The sequence below is a fragment of the Paroedura picta genome, chromosome 2 (assembly GCF_049243985.1).
Source record: "Paroedura picta isolate Pp20150507F chromosome 2, Ppicta_v3.0, whole genome shotgun sequence".
NCBI classification, from domain to species: domain Eukaryota; kingdom Metazoa; phylum Chordata; class Lepidosauria; order Squamata; family Gekkonidae; genus Paroedura; species Paroedura picta.
In genome coordinates, this window is record NC_135370.1 from 96,769,046 (window position 1) to 96,795,323 (window position 26,278).

The window sequence follows — 26,278 nt, forward strand, 5'->3', positions numbered from 1 at the left end:
TTCAAAAAAGGGAGGAAAGATGACCTGGGAAACCACAGAGCACTGAGTCTGACCTCTGTTGTGGGGAAGATAATGGAGCAGATATTAAAGGCAGCGATCTGCAAACATCTGGAGGACAATTTGGTGATCCAAGGAAGTCAGCATGGATTTGTCTCCAACAGGTCCTGTCAGACCAACCTGGTTTCCTTTTTTGACCAAGTAACAGGTTTGCTGGATCATGGAAATTCGGTTGATGTCGTTTATTTGAATTTTAGTAAAGCTTTTGATAAGGTTCCCCATGATGTTCTGATGGATAAATTGAAGGACTGCAATCTGGATTTTCAGATAGTTAGGTGGATAGGGAATTGGTTAGAGAACCGCACTCAAAGAGTTGTTGTCAATGGTGTTTCATCAGACTGGAGGGGGGTGAGTAGGGGGGTACCTCAGGGCTCGGTGCTTGGCCCGGTACTTTTTAACATATTTATTAATGATCTAGATGAGGGGTGGAGGGACTACTCATCAAGTTTGCAGATGACACCAAATTGGGAGGACTGGCAAATACTCCAGAAAATAGAGAGAGAGTTCAACGAGATCTGAACACAATGGAAAAATGGGCAAATGAGAACAAGATGCAATTTAATAAAGATAAGTGTAAAGTTCTGCATCTGGGTCAGAAAAATGAAAAGCATACCTACTGGATGGGGGATATGCTTCTAGGTCACACTGTGTGTGAACGAGACCTTGGGATACTTGTGGATTGTAAACTAAACATGAGCAGGCAGTGTGATGCAGTGGTAAAAAAGGCAAATGCCATTTTGGGCTATCAACAGGGGCATCACATCAAAATCACAAGATGTCATAGTCCCATTGTATACGGCACTGGTCAGACCACACCTGGAGTACTGCATGCAGTTCTGGAGGCCTCACTTCAAAAAGGACGTAGATAAAATTGGAAGGGTACAGAGGAGAGCGACGAGGATGATCTGGGGCCAAGGGACCAAGCCCTATGAAGATAGGTTGAGAGACCTGGGAATGTTCAGCCTAGAGAAAAGGAAGTTGAGAGGGGACATGATAGCCCTCTTTAAGTATTTGAAAGGTTGTCATTTGGAGGAGGGCAGGATGCTGTTCCCATTGGCTGCAGAGGAAAGGACACGCAGTAATGGGTTTAAACTTCAAGTACAACGATATAGGCTAGACAGTCAGAGTAGTTCAGCAGTGGAATAGGCTGCTTAAGGAGGTGGTGAGCTCCCCCCCCCCCCGGCAGTCTTCAAGCAAAGGTTGGATACACACTTTTCTTGGATGCTTTAGGATGCTTTGGGCTGATCCTGCGTTGAGCAGGAGGTTGGACTAGATGGCCTGTATGGCCCCTTCAAACTCTATGATTCTATGTAGTCCAACCCCCTGAACAATGCTGGACACCCCAGAGGAACAGACCAGAACCAATGGGATGAAATTAATTCAAAAGGAATTCTGTCTAAACATCCGGAAGAAGTTCCTGACAGTTAGAGCGGTTCCTCAGTGGAACAGGCTTCCTCGGGAGGTGGTGGGTTCTCCATCTTTGGAGATTTTTAAACAGAGGCTAGAGTGCCATCTGACGGAGAGGCTGATTCTGTTAAGGTTCAAGGAGGTGGCAGGTGACAGTGGATGGGCGAGAGGGTTGTGAATGTCCTGCACAGTGCAGGGGGTTGGACTAGATGACCCAGGAGATCCCTTCCAACTCTAGGATTCTAGGATTCTATACTATCTTATGATCTTTTCTGTTCTTGTAATACTTTTGTCTTGTAGAACATAATGAGACATCACAGGGTGTATCTAATAATTAAATGCCTCGATTATGAATCTTATTAATATACCTCCATCATTCTGTGGCTTTACAACTATTATGTTTCACTTTCAATAATGCTTCAAAGGATGTTGTCATACCACAGAGTACCTTATTAGGAAATAAAGTATGTAAAAGGGAACCCATTAAAATATTCCCAATACATCCCTAGAACATTAAGCATCTCTAGAACATTTCATTATCCACCCATACTTATGTCCGAAAGGACACACTATTAAAATATATTTAAAGAAATAAGGCCTGATTTAATAAATTCACAAGACAATACTCATAACTGTTCAGTATATTTTAATTTATAAACACCTCTGTCTGCCTCTTCCCATATAATTTCCATTTGTCAATAGTGCATATCCCAAATAACCTCCCTTGTTTCCTTTTAATTATCTATTTAATGAGAATCCCTCCTCTCAATTGTACTGTGTCAAAAGTAACATTCCTTATTGACCTCACATGACCTCATAACATCATTCTTTTCTTTGGGGAGGGGCTGCAGCTGTATTCTTTCTAGCCATCATCATCATATTTCATAAAGCTTTACTTTTTTTAACTGATGATTTTTTCCCTTAAAACCTTCAATAGCAATTTATTAGTGTTTAATGTACTACTGCATAAAGAGATGCTGTACTTTTCAACTGAAGTTTAGATCAAATCTAGCACAGGAATTAAAGACACAAAATATGTAAGTTTGTTTGAAATCTTTGTTTAGAATTCAGAAATAAATTGAGCTAAGGGTTAACAGATTGAACACTGAAAAAATCCAACAGGCACTAGGAAGCCAGGTTGATGTGTCCCCAAAAACTAAAGGAAGGCAAATCTTTTATATACCACTGTAGCATAGTAGCTCATGTGTCCAACTTTAACTGGGAAGACTTAGGTTAAAATCTTTATTTGGCCATTATGCTCAATCAGTGACCTTAATACAGTTGCTAGCTCACAGGGTAGATGCAAAGGTAAAATGAAAATGAAGAGGCCATGTATCTTACTGAGATATTTAGGGAATGGCTTGATACAAAGAGAATAGCATAGAATAAATCACCTTACTCTGAAGATAGCTTAACTCAAAGAAATGCTTCAGATGTGCTGTAGTAGGTTTAGAAGGGCTCTGAATATCCCCTCCGAAAAAAGAGTATACAGTCTGAGGCTGATTTGAACACTGCTGAAACACTTAAATAATTTTAAAACATAACCTTCCACTGACTGATAAAGTACAACAAATACTTTTAATTAATCTGACAGAAGACATTAGTATAACAGAAGGAGGCTACTAGCAAACCATCCAGAAATGACAGAAACAATGCTTACTACCATATCCCAGAAACAGCTTGCCAGTTTTACTATTATTTGGGGAAAGGTGGTCATATTTAATGCTGAGGTCATGAAGCAGGAATGAAAAGTACCCAGTATTGCTATATCTTTGAAACTTAAACATGTTAGCAAGTCTCTGCAAGTACATTACTTCAGCCAGGACCAAGAACATTGTGAAATATGCTTTTCTGGTATGCAGTTTTAAGAAATGCTCAAGAGGTACTGTGAAGAACTAGATCCATCTGGCATCTACTGACAGAAGAAGCCACAAATATGCCTGTTAGGAGCAGTAGCCGCTTGCTGACTCATTGCTTATTATTCCTCTCTTTTTTTGTAGCTCCTGTCACCAGCTTGTTGTGGATGAAAACTGTTTAGCCTTTTTGTTGTCAATATGCATGATGGATTTAGGTAGATGCTGATACAGATGAAAAGACAAGAAAGACAACCATAAATATTTCTCGGGTAATGCAGATGAACTTTCATAGGAGTATAACTCATGCAGCTATAAGCAGAATGAACATCTTGCTGCAACTTGTGTTGAAAAACATATGGCATATTTAATTTTGAAAAACAAAATTTTCATAAGAACCTTTACTAGCATTAATAGGAACTATCAACCAGATTTCCCAGTGGGCTGTTTTCATCACAAAAACAGAATTGACAAAAAAAAAGAAAGATAGACCCAGCTGGCAATTTCTGTATGTTCCTAAAGATATCAGACCTCTCCTTCCCCTTTCTTTGTCTACCCAGCAGCCTCAAGATACATTTCAAACTTACTTTTAATTGTGTTATGGTGTAGATCAGGGGTAGTCAAACTGCGGCCCTCCAGATGTCCATGGACTACAATTCCCAGAAGCCCCTCCCAGCGAATGCTCGCAGGGGCTTCTGGGAATTGTAGTTCATGGACATCTGGAGGGCCGCAGTTTGACTACCGCTGGTGTAGATGCACTACTGCATATGCTCAGACCAAAAAGGGAGGAGGTGGGACTGCCCACTCTCCCAATAAACTCCAAAACAAATGCTACAATTGGAATCCTGATCAGTGATGGGTGAAAACCACAGATGCAGAATGCCACGTGCATATTCAGTCTACTTTTAGAATCTGATGCAGTGAGAACACATCAGCAAATCAAAACTGTGAAATCAGTCCATGAGATTACTGCCTGCATAAAGCTATTGTTAGATAAGGTTTTATCAGTGTGCTTTTAAAAGGCCACTAAGATTATCATTGACCTCTGGACATGCTCCAGTTTCTCTACATCTTTCTTCAATTAAGATGTCCAAACATAATACTCCAAGTGAGGTTTTACCAGAGCGTGGTAACATCACCTTGCATGATTTGGATGCTATACTTCGTTTATACAGGCCAAAATCCTGTTTGCCTTTTTAGCCTTTTAAGTCACAATGCTGACTCAAGATCAGTGTATGCTCTACTAAGACCCCCAGATCCTTTTAACACGTACTACTGCCAAGGCAAGTTTCACCCATCCTATAGTGATGCATTTGATTGTTCCTACCTAAATCAAGAACTTCTGATCTGGTTTTAGTCAAAGTAATCTCATCACTAACACTCTTGATATATCTCTTAATATCTCTCAACACTATAATGCTGAATCATTTTTTTTCTTAAGAAAATTCAGAAACTGCCCCAAATATTCCAGATTTATATATCAAGTTGCACACACACATATTGCCATCAGATCTCAACTAACTTTTAGCAACCTCATAGTATTTTAAAGGCAAGAGATGGTTCACATTTAACTCTTCACATTTATCACAACTGAAATTCATTTTATTCATTTTAACTCAGTTTTCTAGCCTGGCAAGATCATGCTGATTCTGTCTTTTGGTGTGTTTTCTACCCCTCCCAGTTTAGTATCATCTGTAAATTTAATAAGCACCTCCTCTATTCCTTCAGCCAAATCATTTATAAATATATGTTGAACAACACAGGCCCCAGGACAGAATTACACTTTTTAAAAAGATTGTGTTGTTACTAATGTTTAATACCCATTCATAGTATGTGTCAAGTTTTATAAGATTAGTTTGTCTTTTAACATTTCCCCCATTTTCTTTTGTATCTTGCAGTGTTTCTTACTAAATGCTCATTTCTATGCAGGGTAAATGTGTACAATATAAAGATGCAAAGTCTGTTCTGAGCTGTAAGAGAAAAAGAACTCTCATGGCTTTCCCAAACAACAATGGAAACTTATATTCAACTTGAAGTGAACTCCAAAGCTCACACTAATTCAATTTCCAAAATATCTGAAGTACTTATCAATATATGGAGTGAATATCTGCCATTCCCTTTTAAATGACTAGGCAAGTCACTCCATTTACAACTGTCATAGTTGAAAGGGCCAATATAAAATCAGAAGCAAATATGTAAGCCATTCATTGTCTCTAAAAAGAAAATAAGAATGCTTTATAAAATACTTGCCTGAGAGTTACTTTGCAACATGAAACATACGGCGTTTTTATACTTACACATACTTTGAATTAAAAGCCACAAAATATGATTAGAGAAGAGATTCACTGACTCATTATTATACAGTCCATGAATACAAACATACAGCAACAAAGTTAAACATTCACATTCTATTAAATATTTTATGTCATAAGTGTTAGTTAGAGATATAATACACAGCAGCAATTAGCAATTCCCACGGTATGCAAGGAGGGCCACAGGAGACAAACATTGGCACATCCCTTCCTGCCAACCTACTCACAATCTGCCTAAATTTATAAAGCCCTGGGGTTTTTTGATGGCCCTGGAAGCATTTCCCAAATGGGTGGGTTTACTAATTGTCAATATATTTTTTTCAAAAATTGTTAAAAAATTATTGGGTGATATGACCATATATGGTCATTTCAACCCACCTAACCTCCAAAAATGGCCAAAAACTGAATGAAACATGTAAATGCATAGAACAAAACAAATCCATTGCACCAACACTAAATGAATGCCTGGAAGCAAGTCTGAACTTTCCTCAGGTATTCCCTGAAATCCTATGGAAGCTTGCCAAGTCTGAATAGCCAAAGATCATGGTAGAGCCAAAAAAAAATTTTTTTAAATTGTACACATGCATTGAAAGATGTATGGTAGTCTACAATTCTGAGGAAAGGACTTACATTTACACACCTGGATAAGTTTCATACATTTGCTACCCCTTACATGTGTGTTTAAAACATAATGGTAAACCATCTGTAAACTGCTCCCGTGGGAGCGGTAAAAATAAAACAGTAAGGGCATGTGGGCGGAGAAAGGGGCGGGGTGAGAGTTTGGGTGAGAACTCAGGGAGAGACCTCAAATATTCCTTCTCCCCTTCAACATATGCATTTTCTAAATGTTTACTGTACCATTCGTTCCAATAATTTTATAATTATATTAATCACAGTATTCAACTGATTTTTAAAAACCTAGTACTATGTTGTCCCTAATATGACCTTTTAGTTGGGTTTACTTTGGAAGTTCAAGTTTCAAATTTCAAAATAAAGCTAATTAAAAATATCCTTTTAAATAAAGGTTATTTGAAACATGACATTTTATCATAATTTTGCCTTCTGTAACATTTAAAGCTCAGTCTTTTCAGCTGAGCTTCTACATATACACATTGAAAGCAGCTTTTACATAGAGCAGTGGTTCTCAGACCTTCCTAATGCCATGACCCTTTAATACAGTTCCTTGTGGTGGTGACCTTCACCATAAAATTATGCAAGTGTTCTTTCACAGAAATTAAACCGAAACTGACCAATGGCGTGAAAATCCATTGTTCATGATTGTATATAAACCCTGTGGGTTCTCAGTTCAGTTCTGTCTGTTGTCCCACCATACCAATCTCACTCTTTTATACTGCTCCAGACAGACGAATGCTCTATCTTGATCTACCCCACAGGGCATATGCCCCCCCCCGGCGAAGCTGCTTACCCTGCCGCGAAACCCTGAAATGGTTGTTCGACCCCCAAAGGGGTCCCGACCCCCTCAGCCTCACCAGCTGGGCCAGAGGGTGCATAAAGGTTTTGAACAATGTGGGGGAAAGCACCGAGCCCTGAGGGACTCCACAAGGGAGTCAATAAGGGCCCGAAAGGTCCTCCCCCACCACCACCCTCTGGATCTGCTTACAAAAAATGGAATCAGAACCAAGTTGATGGCTGCCTGTAGAATGCTAAGAAATATTGTGCTGAAGGAACCCACCTGTTCTTCCATCCCTGAAAGCAGATTCCCACTTAAGAGAAATTCAACTAGCTGTGGAAAAGAATTCTTCATGAGAAAGAAATGCAATCCATCACTTGAAAAACATTTATTGCACAGTGAATATAAAGGGATATAAAAGTCCTTATTCCGAATCCTTTAAATAAAGTCAAGAGTGGTAAATCAGACACTTAAAATTTTAGCTCAAGTCTAATACACACTACCACCCCATCATCAAGCAATCTGCTGGTGTCATTACTTATTTTTAAAAAGCCAGAAAAGTTTAGAATTCACATTGGAAACATTTCAGATGTTGATAACTATGCAAATCTAATTTACAGAGAGAACTCTTATATAGTATATATGTGGTAATTTCAGAATTGATTGTTTTTACTGTATTTGGTTCCCATGAATTCAGTTAAACTTAGCCAAGTATTCATTAAATTAAATTCTTGGCTCACTTCTATAAAATATTTCCCTGACAATGTGACTTTTACAAGATACAGAAAATATGTTCAAGTGTGTACTACTACTGCTGCTACATTAGAAGTAAAACAAATACAAATCAATGAGTTGTAGATATCCATTTGAACACCACAGAAACAGAATAGCTACTCTTATTCTACATTTGTGCACAGAGTTTTAGGCTGCTGCATACTGCAACTAAAGCATCAGCCTTGAAAATATTTTAGTGTAAAGCATCTTAATTTCAATGAAAACTACAACAACATACAACTTTGAGACTCATAAGAAGTTTACAGATAAGGTAGCATATTTAAAAATGGACTATAGCATCAACATGGTTTAAAGAATGGCAGCACAGACCATAAGCATTTCCCAGCTCCATGTAAATAGTTCACAGTTGTTCCTCCAAAGCAATCTTCTTCTACATTTTGCCCTTACTGTTATATGTCATGATATCAGAAAGACAAGGTGGTTATTACCTATTATTGCCAAGCAACAGTGAACATCCACCACAATACCTCTTCACCTAGTGTGGTGTAGTGGTTAAAGAGCAGAAGCCTCTAATCTGGACAGCCAGGTTTGAATCCCCACTTCTCCACATACAGCCACCTGGGTGACCATGGGCTAGTCAGTCCTGTTAGAGCTGTTATTGCAGAGCAGTTCTGTCAGAACTCCCTAAGCCCCACCTATCTCACAGAGTATCTGTTGTGAGGAGATAAAGGGAAGAAGATTGTAAGTTGCTTTGGGACACCAGGTAGTGAAGGTAGATATATAAACAACTCTTATACTTCAAAAGCCAATTGACATTATCTCTCTTGTGTGTAGCACTGCCCAAAAGTGCTAGTATACCCCCATATGGTATGCATATAAAAAACACATGGGGATAGGGTACACAACTGCTGAAAGGATACAAACTAAGAATCTTTTATATGTCATCACTACAACTAATCTAAAATTCACTTCTCAGAGGATAACCAGCAGCTGTTGATAGACTTATGATGGCTAAAAGAAATATTCAATTTCAGAAGAAGTATGCCTCCATCCTGGAAGGACATCAGCTGGAAATACTGTTATTTTCATATCCTGTTTTGTGGGGTTTCTGGATTTGACCATGTAAAAGAGTGCTGGACTACATGAACTCTCTGTTTGACAAGCAGGATCTAATGTTACAATGAGACACCCACAATGACTGTCCTGGAAATGTTAAGAATCTTTCTGTGTCCCATCTTTTTAAAATGCAGTGGTATCATCAGACATAATTTCAACTGAAGAATGTATACCCAGTCATTGAATTATAATGTTGTATTGAAAACAACATTAAAAATATTATTCACGGCAGTATTTGATGAAGGTCAGAAATGTTGCATGTAATAATCAGGGTAAGTTTTCTGAGTTATAATTATAATAATGAAAGAAATAGCCTTTTATTGTTTAGCTATAAGATTCAACCAATACTGTGACCAAAACTCCATATCATAGCTGGGGGAATTCACATAGCAAAAATGTGACACCTAGACACCCCAGCAAATACTTTTCTAGAGGCAAATAATGAAAAACACATCTAAATGTGATGGGCCACTTCAGTATAATTTCCCTTGATCTGACACCTCTAAAGCATGCCTCCCAGTAGTTGTTCCTAGCCTTCCCATTACTTTTGCACCCCATATCTAAATCTGCACTTAAATCCAAAAGTGCTAAAGGCAAAGCCCACATGATCCTTAGTAAATAGTTCATTGATATGGACTAAATAGACTAAATAGTAAATAGTTCATTGATACTAGTCCAGAGGGGAAATCCATAAGCCCCTTACTTTTGGACTAAAAGATGACCCCCTCATTAAACCCCTAAAAAAAAGAAGAGAGGATTAACAGAGCAGCAACTTTTGTCAACTTTCAACTACAAAGCTTGAAATGTGGGGGCAGCATTAAAATGGAAGTATGAATACCATCAAATCCTTTTAATTTTTGAACTACATGGTTTTGAAAATTTCTGCATTTCTCTTCCCTAATTCCCAAACTTATCTATCGGTGTGTGCTTAGAAAACAAGGTTACTACCTGCAACTGTTGTTCATTGAATATTTTCTGTACAAGAACACATAGGACTGTGCATGAGCAGGTCTGCTTCAGAGAGATTCTTCCTTAGTAAAGCCTCTAGAGGGTGCTGCGCACCAACTAATTTATGACTCCTCCTATGGCGCACGTACCCTTTGACACAGTGTCCTCAACCTGAGGACCTCCCACACCACCGAAACATAAAGGGTTGGAGGAAAAGTATGTGTTCCCACACAGAAGATACTCAATTGTTGTTCAAACAATTACAGGTAGCAACCTTGCTTTCATCGTCAATATTCTGCATAGTTCACACATGGGGATTTTAGTAAACCAGATACTAGGAGGTGGGTACATGCCTTTTATTTGAACAAGGATTATAACACTGCTTTCCCCACTTGTGATTCCCATCTGACATGAACATCCAATGCATAATGGCGAACAGACATCTAAGCTGATGACCATGTGGTCACAGGCTTCCTTGGGAGGTGGTAGGTTCTCCATCTTTAGGCATTTTAAACAGGCTGGATAGCCATCTGATGGAGAGGCTGATTCCATGAAGGTTCAAGGGGGTGGCAGGTTACAATGGATAAACGATAGGGTTGTGAGTGTCTTGCATAGTGGAGGGGGGTGAACTAGATGACCCAGGAGGCCCCTTCCAACTCTATGATTCTATGAAAGGAGCCACAATCCACCTCGAAACAGACTGGGAAGATGCTTTTGTTCCCTTAGAAGGCTCCGCAAAACACAAAAATAAGGAATTTTCCTTTCTAAATTCCATGTTCTCAGCAAATAAAATAGAAGTGCCCTTCTCGCATTTAATGAATGCAGGTGCCTTTCTGCTTCAGAACATGTCCTGGGGAAAAATACTGGCAATATGATCTTTTGATGATACCTTGGGAATAAATAACAAGCTTGTTCCTAATACAACCTGCTCCTGAAAGACGTTTAAAAAGGGTGGATCTACTCTCAGTGCTGCTAACTCACTGACTCTCCCAGTGGAAGATATAGCCACTAGGAAACTAACCTTCATGGACAGAAAGCCAAAGAGACAAGTCACCAATGGCTCAAATTATTTACTCATTAATTGAGCAAGTACCAAGGACAGCGGACACTGCAACACAATAGGCTTAGCAGTTGGGCACAGGTTATATAACCCAGCGGTCCGAAACCTTCCGGCTGCCGTGGACCGCTGTTTCTGAGTGGGGGGAGAGGGCAGCCTGGGGCCCTGCGCACGCGCGGCAGCCCCAGCAAAAACACGCATGCGTGACTTGCTGCGCGTGCGCGTTTTCGTCCGGCGGGGGCACAAACGCGCACTTTACTCTTCTGTAAAGTGTCCACTGTGATTTTGGGATCAGGCAAGCAAAACCCTTCAAGGATCGCTGCCTTGTTGTGGCAAGAGGGCTTGCGTAGTTCAGTGAAGCTATGAGCTATGCCGTGCAGGGCCACCCAAGACGGACAGGTCATAGCTGAGAGCTCTGACAAAAGGTGATCCACTGGAGAAGGAAATGGCAAACCACTCCAGTATCTTTGCCATGAAAACTCTATGGACAGTTCCAATAGGCATAACGATATGACGCCGGAAGATGAGCCCCTCAGGTCGGAAGGTGTCCAATATGCTACTGGGGATGAGCAGACGGCTAGTACTAGTGCCAGAATGAATGAAGCGACTGGGCCAAAGCCAAAAGGACGCTCAGTTGTGGAAGTAACTGGTGGCGAAAAGACAGTCCGATGCTGTAAAGATTTTTATTCCATAGGAACCTGGAAAGTCAGATCCATGAATCAAGGTAAGCTGGACGTGGTCAAACAAGAAATGACAAGACTGAACATCGACATTTTAGAAATCAGTGAACTAAAATGGACAGGAATGGGTCAATTTAATTCAGATGACCATCAGGTATACTACTGTGGACAAGAATCTCGCAGAAGAAATGGAGTAGCCTTCATAATCAATAAGAGAGTAGGAAAAGCAGTCTTGGGATACAATCCCCAAAATGACAGAATGATCTCAGTTCGAATCCAAGGCAAACCATTCAACATCACAGTGATCCAGGTCTATGCCCCAACCACTGCTGCTGAAGAGGATGAAGTTGATCAGTTCTATGAAGCCCTACAACACCTTCTAGAAGCAACGCCAAAAAATGATGTGCTTATCATCATGGGGGATTGGAATGCTAAAGTAGGAAGCCAAAAGATAACCGGGATAACAGGCAAGTTTGGCCTTGGAGTACAAAATGAAGCAGGGCACAGGCTGGTAGAATTTTGTCAAGAGAATACAATGGTCATAGCAAACACTCTTTTCCAACAACCCAAGAGACGACTCTACACATGGACATCACCAGACGGTCAACACAGAAATCAGATTGACTATGTGCTCTGCAGCCAAAGATGGAAAAGTTCTATCCAGTCAATAAAAACAAGACCAGGAACTAATTGTGGTTCAGATCATGAGCTTCTTGTTGCAAAATTTAGGCTTAAATTGAAGAAAGTAGGGAAAAGCACTAGGCCACTCAGGTATGAACTAAATCATATCCCCGACGAATACACAGTAGAGGTGACAAATAGATTTAAGGAATTAGATCTGATAGACAGAGTGCCTGAAGAACTATGGACGGAGGTTCGCAACATTGTACAAGAGGTAACAACTAAAACCATCCCAAAGAAAAAGAAATGCAAGAAATCAAAATGGCTGTCTGAGGAAGCTTTACAAATAGCTAAGGAGAGAAGGGAAGTGAAAGGCAAGGGAGAAAGAGAAAGATACACCCAATTGAATGCAGAATTCCAGAAAAAAGCTAGAAGAGATAAGAATGCCTTCTTAAATGAACAGTGCAAACAAATAGAAGAAAACAATAGAATGGGGAGGCCCATAGATCTTTTCAAGAAAATTGGAGATATGAAGAGAACGTTTCATGCAAAGTTGGGTATGATAAGGGACCAAAATGGTAGGGACCTCACAGAAGCAGAAGAGATTAAACAAAGGTGGCAAAATTATACAGAACAACTATACAAGAGCGAGCTTAACATCCCTGATGACCACAGTGGGGTAGTTACAAACTTGGAGCCAGACATCCTGGAATGTGAAGTCAAATGGGCCTTAGGAAGTCTGAGCAACAATAAAGCTAGTGGTGGTGACAGCATTCCAGTTGAACTATTCAAAATCTTAAAGGACGATGCAGTAAAAGTGCTACACTCAATATGCCAGCAAATTTGGAAAACACAACAATGGCCACAGGATTGGAAAAGGTCAGTTTACATTCCAATCCCAAAGAAGGGCAATGCCAAAGAATGTTCAAACTACCGCACCATTGCACTAATTTCTCATGCTAGCAAAGTTATGCTCAAAATCCTACAAGCTAGGCTCCAGCAATATGTGGACCGAGAACTTCCAGAAGTACAGGCAGGATTTCGAAGAGGCAGAGGAACTAGAGATCAAATTGCCAACATACGCTGGATCATGGAGAAAGCTAGGGAGTACCAGAAGAACGTCTACTTCTGCTTCATTGACTATGCTAAAGCCTTTGATTGTGTGGAGCACAACAAATTGTGGCAAGTTCTTAAAGAGATGGGAATACCAGAGCAACTTATTTGTCTCTTGAGAAATTTATATCCAGGTCAAGAAGCAACAGTGAGAACTGAACATGGAATCACTGACTGGTTCAAAATTGAGAAAGGAGTTCGGCAAGGCTGTATACTGTCGCCTTGCCTATTTCACTTGTATGCAGAGCTCATCATGAGAAATGCGGGATTAGAGGAGTCACAAATTGGGATCAAGATTGCAGGGAGAAATATCAACAACCTCAGATATGCAGATGATACCACTCTAATGGCAGAAAGTGAAGAGGAACTAAAGAGCCTGTTGATGCAGGTGAAGGAGGAGAGTGCAAAAGTTGGCTTGAAACTCAACATCAAGAAAACAAAGATCATGGCAGCCGGCCCTCTCAATTCCTGGCAAATAGATGGGGAAGAAATGGAGATAGTGACAGATTTTATTTTCCTCGGCTCCAAGATCACTGCACATGGGGACTGCAGCAAAGAAATTAAAAGACGCTTGCTCCTGGGGAGGAAAGCTATGGCAAATCTAGACAGCATCCTAAAAAGCAGAGACATCACCCTGCCAACAAAAGTGCATTTAGTCAAGGCTATGGTATTCCCATTTGCAATGTATGGCTGCGAAAGTTGGACCATAAGGAAGGCCGAGCTTCAAAGAATTGAAGCTTTTGAACTCTGGTGCTGGAGAAGACTCTTGCGAGTCCCTTGGACTGCAAGGCGAACAAACCGGTCAGTCCTAGAGGAGATCAACCCTGACTGCTCTTTAGAAGGCCAGATCCTGAAGATGAAACTCAAATACTTTGGCCACCTCATGAGAAGGAAGACTCCCTGGAGAAGAGCCTAATGCTGGGAGCGATCGAGGGCAAAAGAAGAAGGGGACGACAGAGAATGAGGTGGCTGGATGGAGTCACTGAAGCAGTAGGTGCAAACTTAAATGGACTCCGGGGAATGGTAGAGGACAGGAAGGCCTGGAGGATCATTGTCCATGGGGTCGTGATGGGTCAGACACGACTTCGCACATAACAACAAGCAAAACACAGTCCCATTTGTGTTTTCTGGTGGTGGGGAATGAACAGGGAAAGAGGGGGGCATGCGTAATGAAGCAGTCCTCTCTGATCAGCCAGGCGTGAATGCTCTTTGTTTTTAAGCCCTCTATTTACACAAAAAAGTTGGACCATAAGGATGTTTGGCTCCAGGTCAGTAACTACCCCATTGTGGTTATCAGGGATGTTAAGCTCACTCTTGTATAGTTCCTCTGTATAATTTTGCCACCTTTTTAAAATTTCTTCTGCTTCTGTAAGGTCCCTACCACTTTGGTCCCTTATCATACCCAACTTTGCATGAAACGTTCTCTTCATATCTCCAATTTTCTTGAAAAGATCTCTGGTCCTCCCCATTCTATTGTTTTCTTCTATTTGTTTGCACTGTTCATTTAAGAAGGCATTCTTATCTCTTCTAGCTTTTCTTTGGAATTCTGCATTCAATTGGGTGTATTCTTCTCTTTCTCCCTTGCCTTTCACTTCCCTTCTCTCCTTAGCTATTTGTAAAGCTTCCTCAGCCATTTTGATTTCTTGCATTTCTTTTTCTTTGGGATGGTTTTAGTTGCTACCTCTTGTACAATGTTGCGAACCTCCGTCCATAGTTCTTCAGGCACTATTTGTCACCTGTACTGTATATTCGTCGGGGATATGATTTAGTTCATACCTGAGTGGCCTAGTGCTTTTCCCTACATTCTTCAATTTAAGCCTAAATTTTGCAACAAGAAGCTGATAATCTGAACCACAATCAGCTCCTGGCCTTGTTTTTACTAACTATATAGAACCTCTCCATCTTTGGCTGCTGATTTCTGTCAGTCAATCTGATTTCTGTGTTGACTGTCTGGTGATGTCCATGTGTAGAGTCATCTCGTGGGTTGTTGGAAAAGAGTGTTTGCTATGACCGTTGTATTCTCTTGACAAAATTCTACCAGCCTGTGCCCAGCATCATTTGCCTGTTATCCCGGTTATCTTTTGGCTTCCTACTTTAGCATTCCAATCCCCCATGATGATAAGCACATCATTTTTTGGCGTTGCTTCTAGAAGATGTTGTAGGGCTTCATAGAACTGATCAACTTCATCCTCTTCAGCAGCAGTGGTTGGGGCGTAGACCTGGATTACTGTAATGTTGAATGGGTTGCCTTGGATTCGAACTGAGATCATTCTGTCATTTTGGGGATTGTATCCCAAGACTGCTTTTCCTACTCTCTTATTGATTATGAAGGCTACTCCATTTCTTCTGCGAGATTCTTGTCCACAGTAGTATACCTGATGGTCATATGAATTAAATTCCTGTCCATTTTAGTTCACTGATTCCTAAAATGTCGATGTTCAGTCTTGTCATCTCTTGTCTGACCACGTCCAGCTTGCCTTGATTCATGGATCTGACATTCCATATTCCTATGGAATAAAAATCTTTACAGCATCGGACTGTCTTTTCGCCACCAGTTACTTCCACAACTGAGCGTCCTTTCGGCTTTGGCCCAGTCGCTTCATTCATTCTGGCGCTACTCGTACTAGCCGTCTGCTCATCCCTAGTAGCATATTGGACACCTTCCAACCTGAGGGGCTCATCTTCCGGTGTCATATCGTTTTGCCTTTTGAACTTGTCCATTGGGTTTTCATGGCAAAGATACTGGAGTGGTTTGCTATTTCCTTCTCCAGTGGATCACCTTTTGTCAGAGCTCTCTGCTATGACCTGTCCGTCTTGGGTGGCCCTGCACAGCATAGCTCATAGCTTCACTGAGCTACACGAGCCCCCTTGCCACGGCAAGACAGCGATCCTTGAAGGAGGGTTTCTACTACTACAACTCGCAAAATAAAATATTAGTCTTTAAAATAAATGAATTTGTCTTTATTAGTCTTTAAAATATTTAAAACGTCACAAGACTCCTGTTTGTTTTCTTCAACACTCATAACTAACCTTGTGGAATATGATTGAACTGATCCTGAGAAAGAATACTTTATGTGTCCAAATAATTCAACATAAAATCACCACACATAAATATGCTTCTAATCTAAGTACAGAATAAAAAGAGAGTTTGCAAATAAATATCATAGAAGATATCACAACTTACCAATTCTATTCCCTGTGGAAAAGGTGTATCATCCAAATCCTTTAAGGGAAATCTTTGGATTATTTTTCCCAAGCCTTCTCCTGACCCTACAAAGGAGGAGGGGAAAAAAGAATTGTTAAGGTGACAGAATATCCTTTGCTGTGCAAGGAGAAATAAGGCTGCAAACCTCTATTACTATTTTGGATACACTTTAAGCAGGGATGGTGAGGCCAGGAAGGGAGCCTATCCAGAAAGTTCTGCATATTAGAAATAGAGCAAAGGTTAGCTCCATGGGAGAGGTCAGAGAGATCACATACCATACAAGGAGAATTTGACTATCATGGAATGACACAATTAATCTGCACAAAGGAAGGGCTGGGCTATTAACCACTCCCTTACCTTGAGACAATTGTGGACAAAGGAATCATCGGTATCCGGCAGTTGGCTAACCCTTCAACGACCCTCTACACCTGAAGTATTGTTTCCCTTTAATGTTTTCCCCAATGAAGTCATTCTTCCAGCCATTTCCCCATCATCAACTGCTGGGTCGTCAAGCTCCCATTGACTAGGTCAGGATTTGTCAACCAGGTTTTCATGAACCCCTGGGATTTCTTGACAGCCCTGGAAGACCTACTTGAATGGTTGAAAGTTAGGTAATTTTTAATATACATTTTAAATTTGTTAAACATTTATCAGATGATGTGACCATGTGTGGCCATGTTGACCTCCCCTCCCAAAATGGACAATGTTGGGCTTGGAAGGAGTGGAAAGGGGAGGCACCCCGAGTGGGTGAGTATACAGCTATGCTTCCCAACCATATTCTGCATGATTGCGCCACTTCTGGGGTTTCTTGAAGCCTGAAGAATGTTTCAGGGGTTTCTCAAAGGTAAAAAAGTTCAGATGACACTACCATTCTTATTTGTATCCGACAAAGTAAGCTTTGACATAAAAACATATACCATTGAAAAGTGTTTTGGTCTTTAAGGTGCTGTTACGACCCACGGAATGTGCATCCTGGAGACTCCCTTCTGAGCCAACAGAGCAAAGTCCCAAGCATCATGCACTTGATCAAAGTTCATTAATTAGAAGGAATATAAAGAACTGGCATCAATGAAGGTCCATCACAGAAACTGACAAAGACAATCAGACATAGGACCCTCTGGGGTATATGTAGGCTCTGGCCCCGCCCCTAATACTACACAGGAAAAAGGGATTCCTAGGAAAAAGTGCTTGAATGCTGGTGTGCAAACTGGTGTCAGCCGGGCTGGGCGATAACAAAGGGGAACACATAGATACCGCTAGTGTCTTTCACAGGCAATGCTGGATATAAATACAAAAGGTCCTGGAAGGGAGGGGTGGAGTAGAGGGACCCAACTCCAGCCCGGGGAAACCGAATACAGATTGACATGGAACATGACACTAACATGGAGAAGAGGAGAATGATGTAAGCCACACTGGAACTCCTTTGGAGAGAAAAGCAGGGTACAAATAATGTATTAGTTATTTTTAAAGTCTTATGTTGAAATAAATATCATGATATCTAGAGGCATCCCAAGACTGATTTTTTAAAATACAGAATACAATGTAGACTTCCTTGCAAGCAAATGGGTTTCAAATTGAGTTACCCAGCAGTAAGGTATTTCTAAGTTATTAATAAGACAAATGTACTTTTCAAAGCAGGTTTTATAGATGGAAGGTGTGCCATTTTTGCAAAGGTCTATTATGTCCAATTCAAACATGATGTAAATCTATGGCTGTGTTTAACTATGGGTTAGTCTGTGACTCTAAGATTCTTCTTGCACATGATCTTTCAAACCCTGCTTGTTTCACTGCCTTTTGCTCTGTAGCCAGGGACGGCAGTGCTGGAGAACAAGCCAAGCTGTCTTTATTCCCTGGCCATGAAAAACAATAGTTAAGACTAATTATGGCAAATAAACCTTGATATCTGGATTTAATGGACTATAATTAGTTTGCTGAATAGCCCTCCTTCACACAGACTAACACCATAATTAGTTTAATTAAAAGATTTTGCATGGTCTGAATACAGATGTTATTTATAAGGTTTATTTCACATTTTTTTCACATTTCCAAAGGATCCGCTGGCTCAACACGATCAAAGTTGATACAGGGATGACTATGAATCAACTAAAAGAAGCAGTCAGAGACAGGGGCGCATGGCAAATACTTTCCTATAGAATCGCCGAGGGTCGGACACGACTGCACAGATAACATCACATAATTTCGCATTATTATTTTTAAGCTGCCACCACAGTATCAACATTAAATTTGATAACATTCTTATACTATATGAAAAATCAAACTGAAAAATTTATTCCGCTATCAACAATACAACAGGCCGAGATTTGAACAAGGAACAATCAAAGATTCTTCAAACGTCATACACTTAATACACAAAGGATTTTTGTGCAGGATGAAAGTCATTACGAATATCTATTGTGCAAGCATCTGTTTTACACAAAGGTCTGTACAGCTGGGAAATAGTGGTAGCAGGTCATTCCCAGACACAGTGTCCCAACATCAAAGGTCTACAGTTCTTTAAGAGAAACATGAGGTAATTATGTATGCATATCTGCAAACACCACAGCACCAATACACTCCTCCTGAGTGAAAAGAGCAACACAGGTCCAGGATAATTATGATACTACCTTGCAAACAAACATAGCGGGGTACCTCAGGGTTCGGTGCTCGGCCCGGTACTTTTAACATATTTATTAATGATCTAGATGAGGGGGTGGAGGGACTACTCATCAAGTTTGCAGATGACACCAAATTGGGAGGACTGGCAAATACTCCAGAAGATAGAGACAGAGTTCAACGAGATCTGAACACAATGGAAAAATGGGCAAATGAGAACAAGATGCAATTTAATAAAGATAAGTGTAAAGTTCTGCATCTGGGTCAGAAAAATGAAAAGCATGCCTACTGGATGGGGGATACGCTTCTAGGTAGCACTGTGTGTGAACGAGACCTTGGGGTACTTGTGGATTGTAAACTAAACATGAGCAGGCAGTGTGATACAGCGGTAAAAAAGGCAAATGCCATTTTGGGCTGTATCAACAGAGGCATCACATCAAAATCACAAGATGTCATAGTCCCATTGTATACGGCACTGGTCAGACCACACCTGGAGTACTGTGTGCAGTTCTGGAGGCCTCACTTCAAGAAGGTCATCGATAAAATTGAAAGGGTACAGAGGAGAGCGACGAAGATGATCTGGGGCCAAGGGACCAAGCCCTATGAAGATAGGTTGAGGGACTTGGGAATGTTCAGCCTGGAGAAAAGGAAGTTGAGAGGGGACATGATAGCCCTCTTTAAGTATTTGAAAGGTTGTCACTTGGAGGAGGGCAGGATGCTGTTTCTGCTGGCTGCAGAGGAAAGGACACGCAGTAATGGGTTTAAACTTCAAGTACAACGATATAGGCTAGATATCAGGAAAAAGTTTTTCTCAGTCAGAGTCGTTCAGCAGTGGAATAGGCTGCCTAAGGAGGTGGTGAGCGCCCCCTCACTGGAAGTCTTCAAGCAAAGGTTGGATACACACTTTTCTTGGATGCTTTAGGATGCTTAGGGCTAATCCTGCGTTGAGCAGGGGGTTGGACTAGATGGCCTGTATGGCCCCTTCCAACTCTATGATTCTATGATTCTATGATTCTATACTAGAAATGGCAGCCAAACAGTAGCTAGCAATGAACAGAATGGAGCCCCTTAGCTAAGCAATGTGAGTGCACATCCTATTAGCAGTTTGCAAGATTTCATTAATGCTGTTACAAACCAATGGCGTTCTCCTATTTCAATGTAGCCATGCTGGGGACTTGGGGCCTTAAGAAAAAGCCAGGAATCAGAATATTAAATCTGCAAACAAAAATCCAGTATACCCCAATTCTTAAAAAATGAAGTTAAAAACTTAAGGCCAACCGCATGCTCACTAGACCCCTGCCCCTTGTGGCTACTCAAAATGGATGACAAGAGGATAAGAATCCTCCTCCAGGAGATAATCAGCTTATCCCTCTCAACAGGAGAATTCCCAGAGGGGCTAAAAGAGGCAGTGGTGCATCTGCTGCTGAAGAAGCCATCACTAGATCCATGGAAACCTGCCACGTACTGACCTGTCCAGCATCTAGCATTTCTGGGGGAAATGGTAGAAAAGGCTGCCACAGACAGCATTCCTGGATGAAGCTTTAGTCCTAGAACTGTCCCACTCAGGTTTCTGGCCTGGCCATGGGGTTGGCAACCTTCGCCACCTACTGGACCACAGCAGGTCAGTGCTGCTTGTACTACTTGACCTTAAAGTAGTATTTGACCTTGTTGAGCAACAGCTCCTAGCTCACCGCATCACCAATGCTTGGATATGGGGGATAGCCCTCCAATGGCTAATCTCTTTTCTCCAGGATGAGGGACAGAGGGTAGCAATTGGAGAGAGAGATAATAGAATTACTGCAACACCCACCTCTTCCTCCTGATGGATGGCCAACCAGATTCACCCCCAGAATCTTTAGCCAGATATCTGGAAGCAGTGACGGGAGGGCTCCAGCAGTTGTCTGAAGTTCAACCCTTCAAAGATGGAAGTCCTATGGTTGGGCAGGAAGGGTCCAAGCGACGAAGCATGATTGCCCAACCTGGACAGGATGCAGCTGTCAGTGGCTTACTCCCCAGAAATACTGGGCGTGATCCTAGATGTCTCCTTTTCTATGGAGGTGCAAATACAAAGTAGAACAGCTGGCATTTTTCCACCTGTGCCAAGTCAAACTACTAGCGGCCTACCTGGCCCTGGAACACCGATTCACAGTGATCTATGTGTCACCTCTAGACTGGATTTCTGTAACTTGCTATATGCAGGCCTACATCATCCTTGATCCAGAAATTACAACTGGTTCAGAATGCAACAGCCTTCACCGCTGTACTGTCTGTTCAAACTAGTACATGCCGATTCCGAAGCTCCTTCCAGAAGTGCATCATGGCAAGATATACTGGCCTCATTTCTCACACATTTATGTGTTTCTTTGCCTCTTCTGTGCTCCATCAACCTTGGACTGTCGCTTTGTCCAAGACCGCTCCCCAGCCTCGTAAGCTGGCATCCGTGAACATTTGCACATCCTGCTATACAGCAAATTTCTTTCCTACTTTCACACTGGACTGCCTTGTCCACCATCTGAGGCTTTTCTTTAATGTAGTAGATATTGCAACTCGCTTTTTGGCCTTGATTAATATCTGGATCTTATATGGTCTTAGAAAGGTCTGTAACTCTCTGGAGTGTAGTCTGGCCCACTTCACAGTGTCCAGACTGGATATCATTAGGCCCATCATGCTTGCCAGTTCAAGAATCTGCATGTGACCACTACGCATTATCTTTCCAGCTAGCGTTCTGATCTCTTGTTGCTTCTTTTCTGTCATAAACAAAGTCATCTCTTTTGTGTTTATTATTACTCCCGGGTGATCTATCTCCTGACCTGGGACCATACTCCTATTGTCAGAATGAAATCTTTGTAAAGTGTGCTGCGTGCAAAAAGAAGCATTCTGGGAATTGCCTATTATTATCTGTATCTGTTCCCTGTTCCATGTAAACCGACCTGAGCCTTTGGGGGAGGGCAGACTATAACTATAACTATAACTATAACTATAACTATAACTATAACTATAACTATAACTATAACTATAACTATAACTATAACTATAACTATAACTATCTATATTAGCCATTGGCTTAATCCACTGAGCCCTGTACTGCTTCTCAAAATAAGGGGGCAAAGGGATCTCATCATCAGGATGAAAAAAACTCTATAATCCCCTCAGGCCTAGTAGGGTCTTGCTTCTCAGCAGCCTGAGCCCCCGGTTTTGGCCTCAAATCCAGTACTGCTAAACATCTACCTAATAGGTATGGATAATCTTCAGGGGCAAAACACCTTTTTAACTATTCAGGTAAATTCATCTCTTCTATAACCTCCTCATCCAAAAGAAACTCAGTTTCAACTCTGGAGGAAAAATCTTCTGAATGAACAGAAGATCTGGAAGGACTACAATAATGTCTTTTTTGTGCAGCCTTTGTCCTCCATGAAATTATAGGCTCCCCTTCCTCCACCTCAAAACGGTTCCTTAATTCTGGACAGGGTGAACAGCTAACCCTGTGTTTCCCCCCACCTACTTCTATTATCTCTCTCATAAGAGCCAGTTTGGTGTAGTGGTTAGGAGTGCGGACTTGTAATCTGGCATGCCAGGTTCGATTCTGCGCTCCCCCACATGCAGCCAGCTGGGTGACCTTGGGCTCGCCACGGCACTGATAAAACTGTTCTGACCGGGCAGTGATATCAGCGCTCTCTCAGCCTCACCCACCCCACAGGGTGTCTGTTGTGGGGAGAGGAATGGGAAGGCGACTGTAAGCCGCTTTGAGCCTCCTTCGGGTAGGGAAAAGCGGCATATAAGAACCAACTCTTCTTCTTCTTCTTCTTCTTCTTCATCTAATAGCTGCCAAAAGACGTCCTTCGTGTATTTTATTAACTCATAGGAAAAAGGAAATAGCAGACTGCTGGAGGCTTTTACTAATTTCTGCATCACACTGGGTCTCCTCGGGTGCAAGCAGCTCTCATGTAACAGTCTCTTTGGTGCCATGCTGATCTCTTCTAAAATGGCCACCATGCGCCTTGGCACTCGAACATGCGGCTTCCCCCTTTCCTCTGCTACGCTTCTTGGGGAGCCAATTCAACGGTTGGATTAGGGATGGTCCCAGCAGATGCGCCCGCCGACTTTGTTGGTGCCAGCCTGGTGCCCCAAGCACTATTGGGGCTTTCAAGTTCTCCTTCGGACAGAAGAATATCGTCCTCTCTATCTGTTTTCAAGCCCCTTTGGGAAACTGAGGAGCAACCCACAAAATGGCCACCAAATTCAGATTACTCGCACACTTGCCTTTAACGGCTGTGCGGGTCTCCCTGAGCTGCATTCCACCGGAGAGGCACAGAAAAGACAGACACCAGGCACTCAAACAAATACAAATCACAACAAATATTTTTCACATTAATTTTCTCTTTCACACGGATACGCAGCGCTGCCTGACTCCATGCTCTCCCTACAAAGGCAGGAAACGAACTGATCCTAAGGGTGACTCCCACCTGGTGACCACAGGAAGAAGAACTTTTGGTCAAGTCCTGCCTCCCTAAAGGATTGGTGGTAATCACCCAGAGGATGTCCTCGCCCCCTAGAGGGAGAACTGAAAAATCTGTTAAGAGAATTTGAACAATTCGCGGGGGGGGGGGGCATCTTTTAGGGTGTATTTATAAATATCTTCTGAAGATGGAAACCAAAGACATACAGGTCAAAAATTGTATGATAAAAATGGATGCAGAACTAAGTTTAAAATATCCTTTTAGAGGAGTTGGAGCAATTGTGGTCTAAAAATGCTAAGCAAACAAAATGTCAATTGGTGTGGGAAAACTGTTATAAAATGTTTTACAGATGATATGTCACCCCAAAAGGTATAAGCTAGGAACCTAAAAGATTGAGCAGCAACAGAATATGTATTAAATTTTAAAATGCAAATATTTATTTCAATACATGTGCACATATACAACTTAAAAACATCCACACATATCAAACACCATTGTACAAATCCTAAGCATTTTGACTCATGGATAAATGACAAGAAACAGATAACCAAACATGTTTGGGGTCTTCTTCAGTGGGGTCTTCTTCAGTGGTCTAATATTTAAATGCACTCATGTGATGTAATAATGGGGACTCTAAGGTGGTAAGCAATATGCGTGGAAAGGCTCCCACACTAATGAAAAGTATACAAATATATCTCTTGGAGCCCACCAATTAGAATATTTATTCTTCCAAGTGCCACCCTTATAGGAGTCCTCAGGCTCAGAGAATAGTTAAAATTATTTGGTTATCTGTTTCTTGTCATTTATCCATACATCAAAATTGATATGTTGATATGGCTGATGAGTCGCAGCTCCAGCCAGAAGCATCAAGCTGCGCTCCTGCTACAGTTATAATACCTGAAGCTATCAGCTCATCAAATTTGCCCAAAGTAGTCAGCCACTGTTGGCAAAAAATTAGGGTAATGTTGCATGAGAGGAGATGCCCGCCACCCTTACTGAGCCGCCAGTGTGTAAAGGATCCTGATGATGCTGAGTGATTGCAGGCTGACTTCCAGCAGACTACTCAGCCTGATTAAAGGAACAGACACAAAGAATGCAATGTAGGAACATGCTTAATTTCTAAAGCAGCCTGACTCCACTTCTTTTTCTTGTTCTCCCTTATGACCTTAGACCAATAGCAATGACCTTGACTCTGGATATTCCCTGTTGGCATCTTGACTTCTCGGCTTTGATGCTCTGGTTTGTTTTGGACTTTCTCTGCCCTCTAGCTTCTGACTCATGGCATGTTTACAACTTTGGCCTTGGACATTTGTTTCAGTGCAGCCCCCTCAGCTGCAAGAAGCTCCAGGTTCAGTTAAGACTACCCAGCAGCTGTTCCTGCTCCAGGCTTCCCTCCTGACCCAGCAACATGCTGTGGCAGCAGCATGCCTGACCATACCCAACAACACACATTGCAAACTAGCAACTAGTCCAGGTTATCAGACTCATATCATTTGGTCGCATCCTGGACTGTAATTCCCTTAGCTCCTTTTGACTAGGTCTGTCCCTGAATTTTCAGCTGATTCCTGTAATGAAGTTTTAATAAACTGATAAATTCAATCTTGTAATTAAAACAGATATATTTCAATATAGTTTTTAATATATCAATGGAAACAAGATTAACATGATTAGGCAGTAGTTGGAGTATTGGTCTAGCACTATGGAACTCTGGGTTCAAATTCCCTGATGAGCCAGATCTAGCAAAGGTTTGGTAATATTATGAATTGGGGGGGGGGTTAATATTTCCCCATGATCTATTGAAGTAATAAAGTATGCTTTCCCCCACACCCATTACGTGCATGGTAATAGAATGTTAATTTGTCTTAATGGTTACACATGTGGAACACAAGTTATAACTCCTTCTCTTCCCCAACTCCAATTAGATTTAGTTACATTTTAAACACTGATTCAAGTGGGTAGCCATGTTGGTCTGAAGTAGCACAACAAAAATAGAGTCCAATAGGACCTTTAAGACCAACAAAGAATTATTCAAGGCGTGAGCTTTCGAGTACAAGCACTCTTCCTCAGACTTAGTCTCTACTGGGCTCTATTTTTTATTATTTTAAATACTGTCCAGGAAGTTGGTCTAGTTGTATTAGTGGGACATCCTTAAATGTTCTTTTGCTACTATAGACATTGCTTCATGTTATAGGACAAAAGACACACTGTTTTTAGAAAATGTTGGCAAAATCATTTTTGCCAACTGATCCTAGTACTACTAGCACTATTACATAATAAATGTGCCCTTGCTTTTGAGCAATCTAAAGGTATATGCTGGATCATGGAGAAAGCTAGGAAGTACCAGAAGAACATCTACTTCTGCTTCACTGACTATGCTAAAGCCTTTGATCGTGTAGAGCACAATAAATTGTGGCAAGTTCTTAAAGAGATGGGAATACCAGAGCATCTTATTTGTCTCTTGAGAAACCTATATGCAGGTAAAGAAGCAACAGTGAGAACCGAACATGGAATCACTGATTGGTTCAAAATTGAGAAAGGAGTTCGGCAAGGCTGTATACTGTCGCCTTCCCTATTTAACTTGTATGCAGAGTACATCATTAGAAAGGTGGGATTAGAGGAGTCACAAATTGGGATCAAGATTGCAGGGAGAAATATCAACAACCTCAGATATTCAGATGATACCACTCTAATGG

At 41.3% G+C, this 26,278-nt stretch overlaps 1 protein-coding gene across 8 annotated transcripts in view; it reads right to left on the minus strand.

Annotated features, from left to right (window-relative positions):
- The window catches only part of SBF2 (SET binding factor 2), a 290,016-nt gene that overhangs the window by 204,771 nt on the left and 58,967 nt on the right, over positions 1 to 26,278 (minus strand). For all 8 annotated transcript variants that reach the window (XR_013228318.1, XM_077321787.1, XM_077321786.1 and 5 more), the window contains exon 2: positions 16,495 to 16,580. Coding sequence is in view for 7 of the 8 variants with exons in the window: in XM_077321787.1 (XP_077177902.1) it covers positions 16,495 to 16,580 (86 nt within the window). In the remaining variant the exon portion in view is untranslated. The remainder of the gene's footprint in view (positions 1 to 16,494; positions 16,581 to 26,278) is intronic.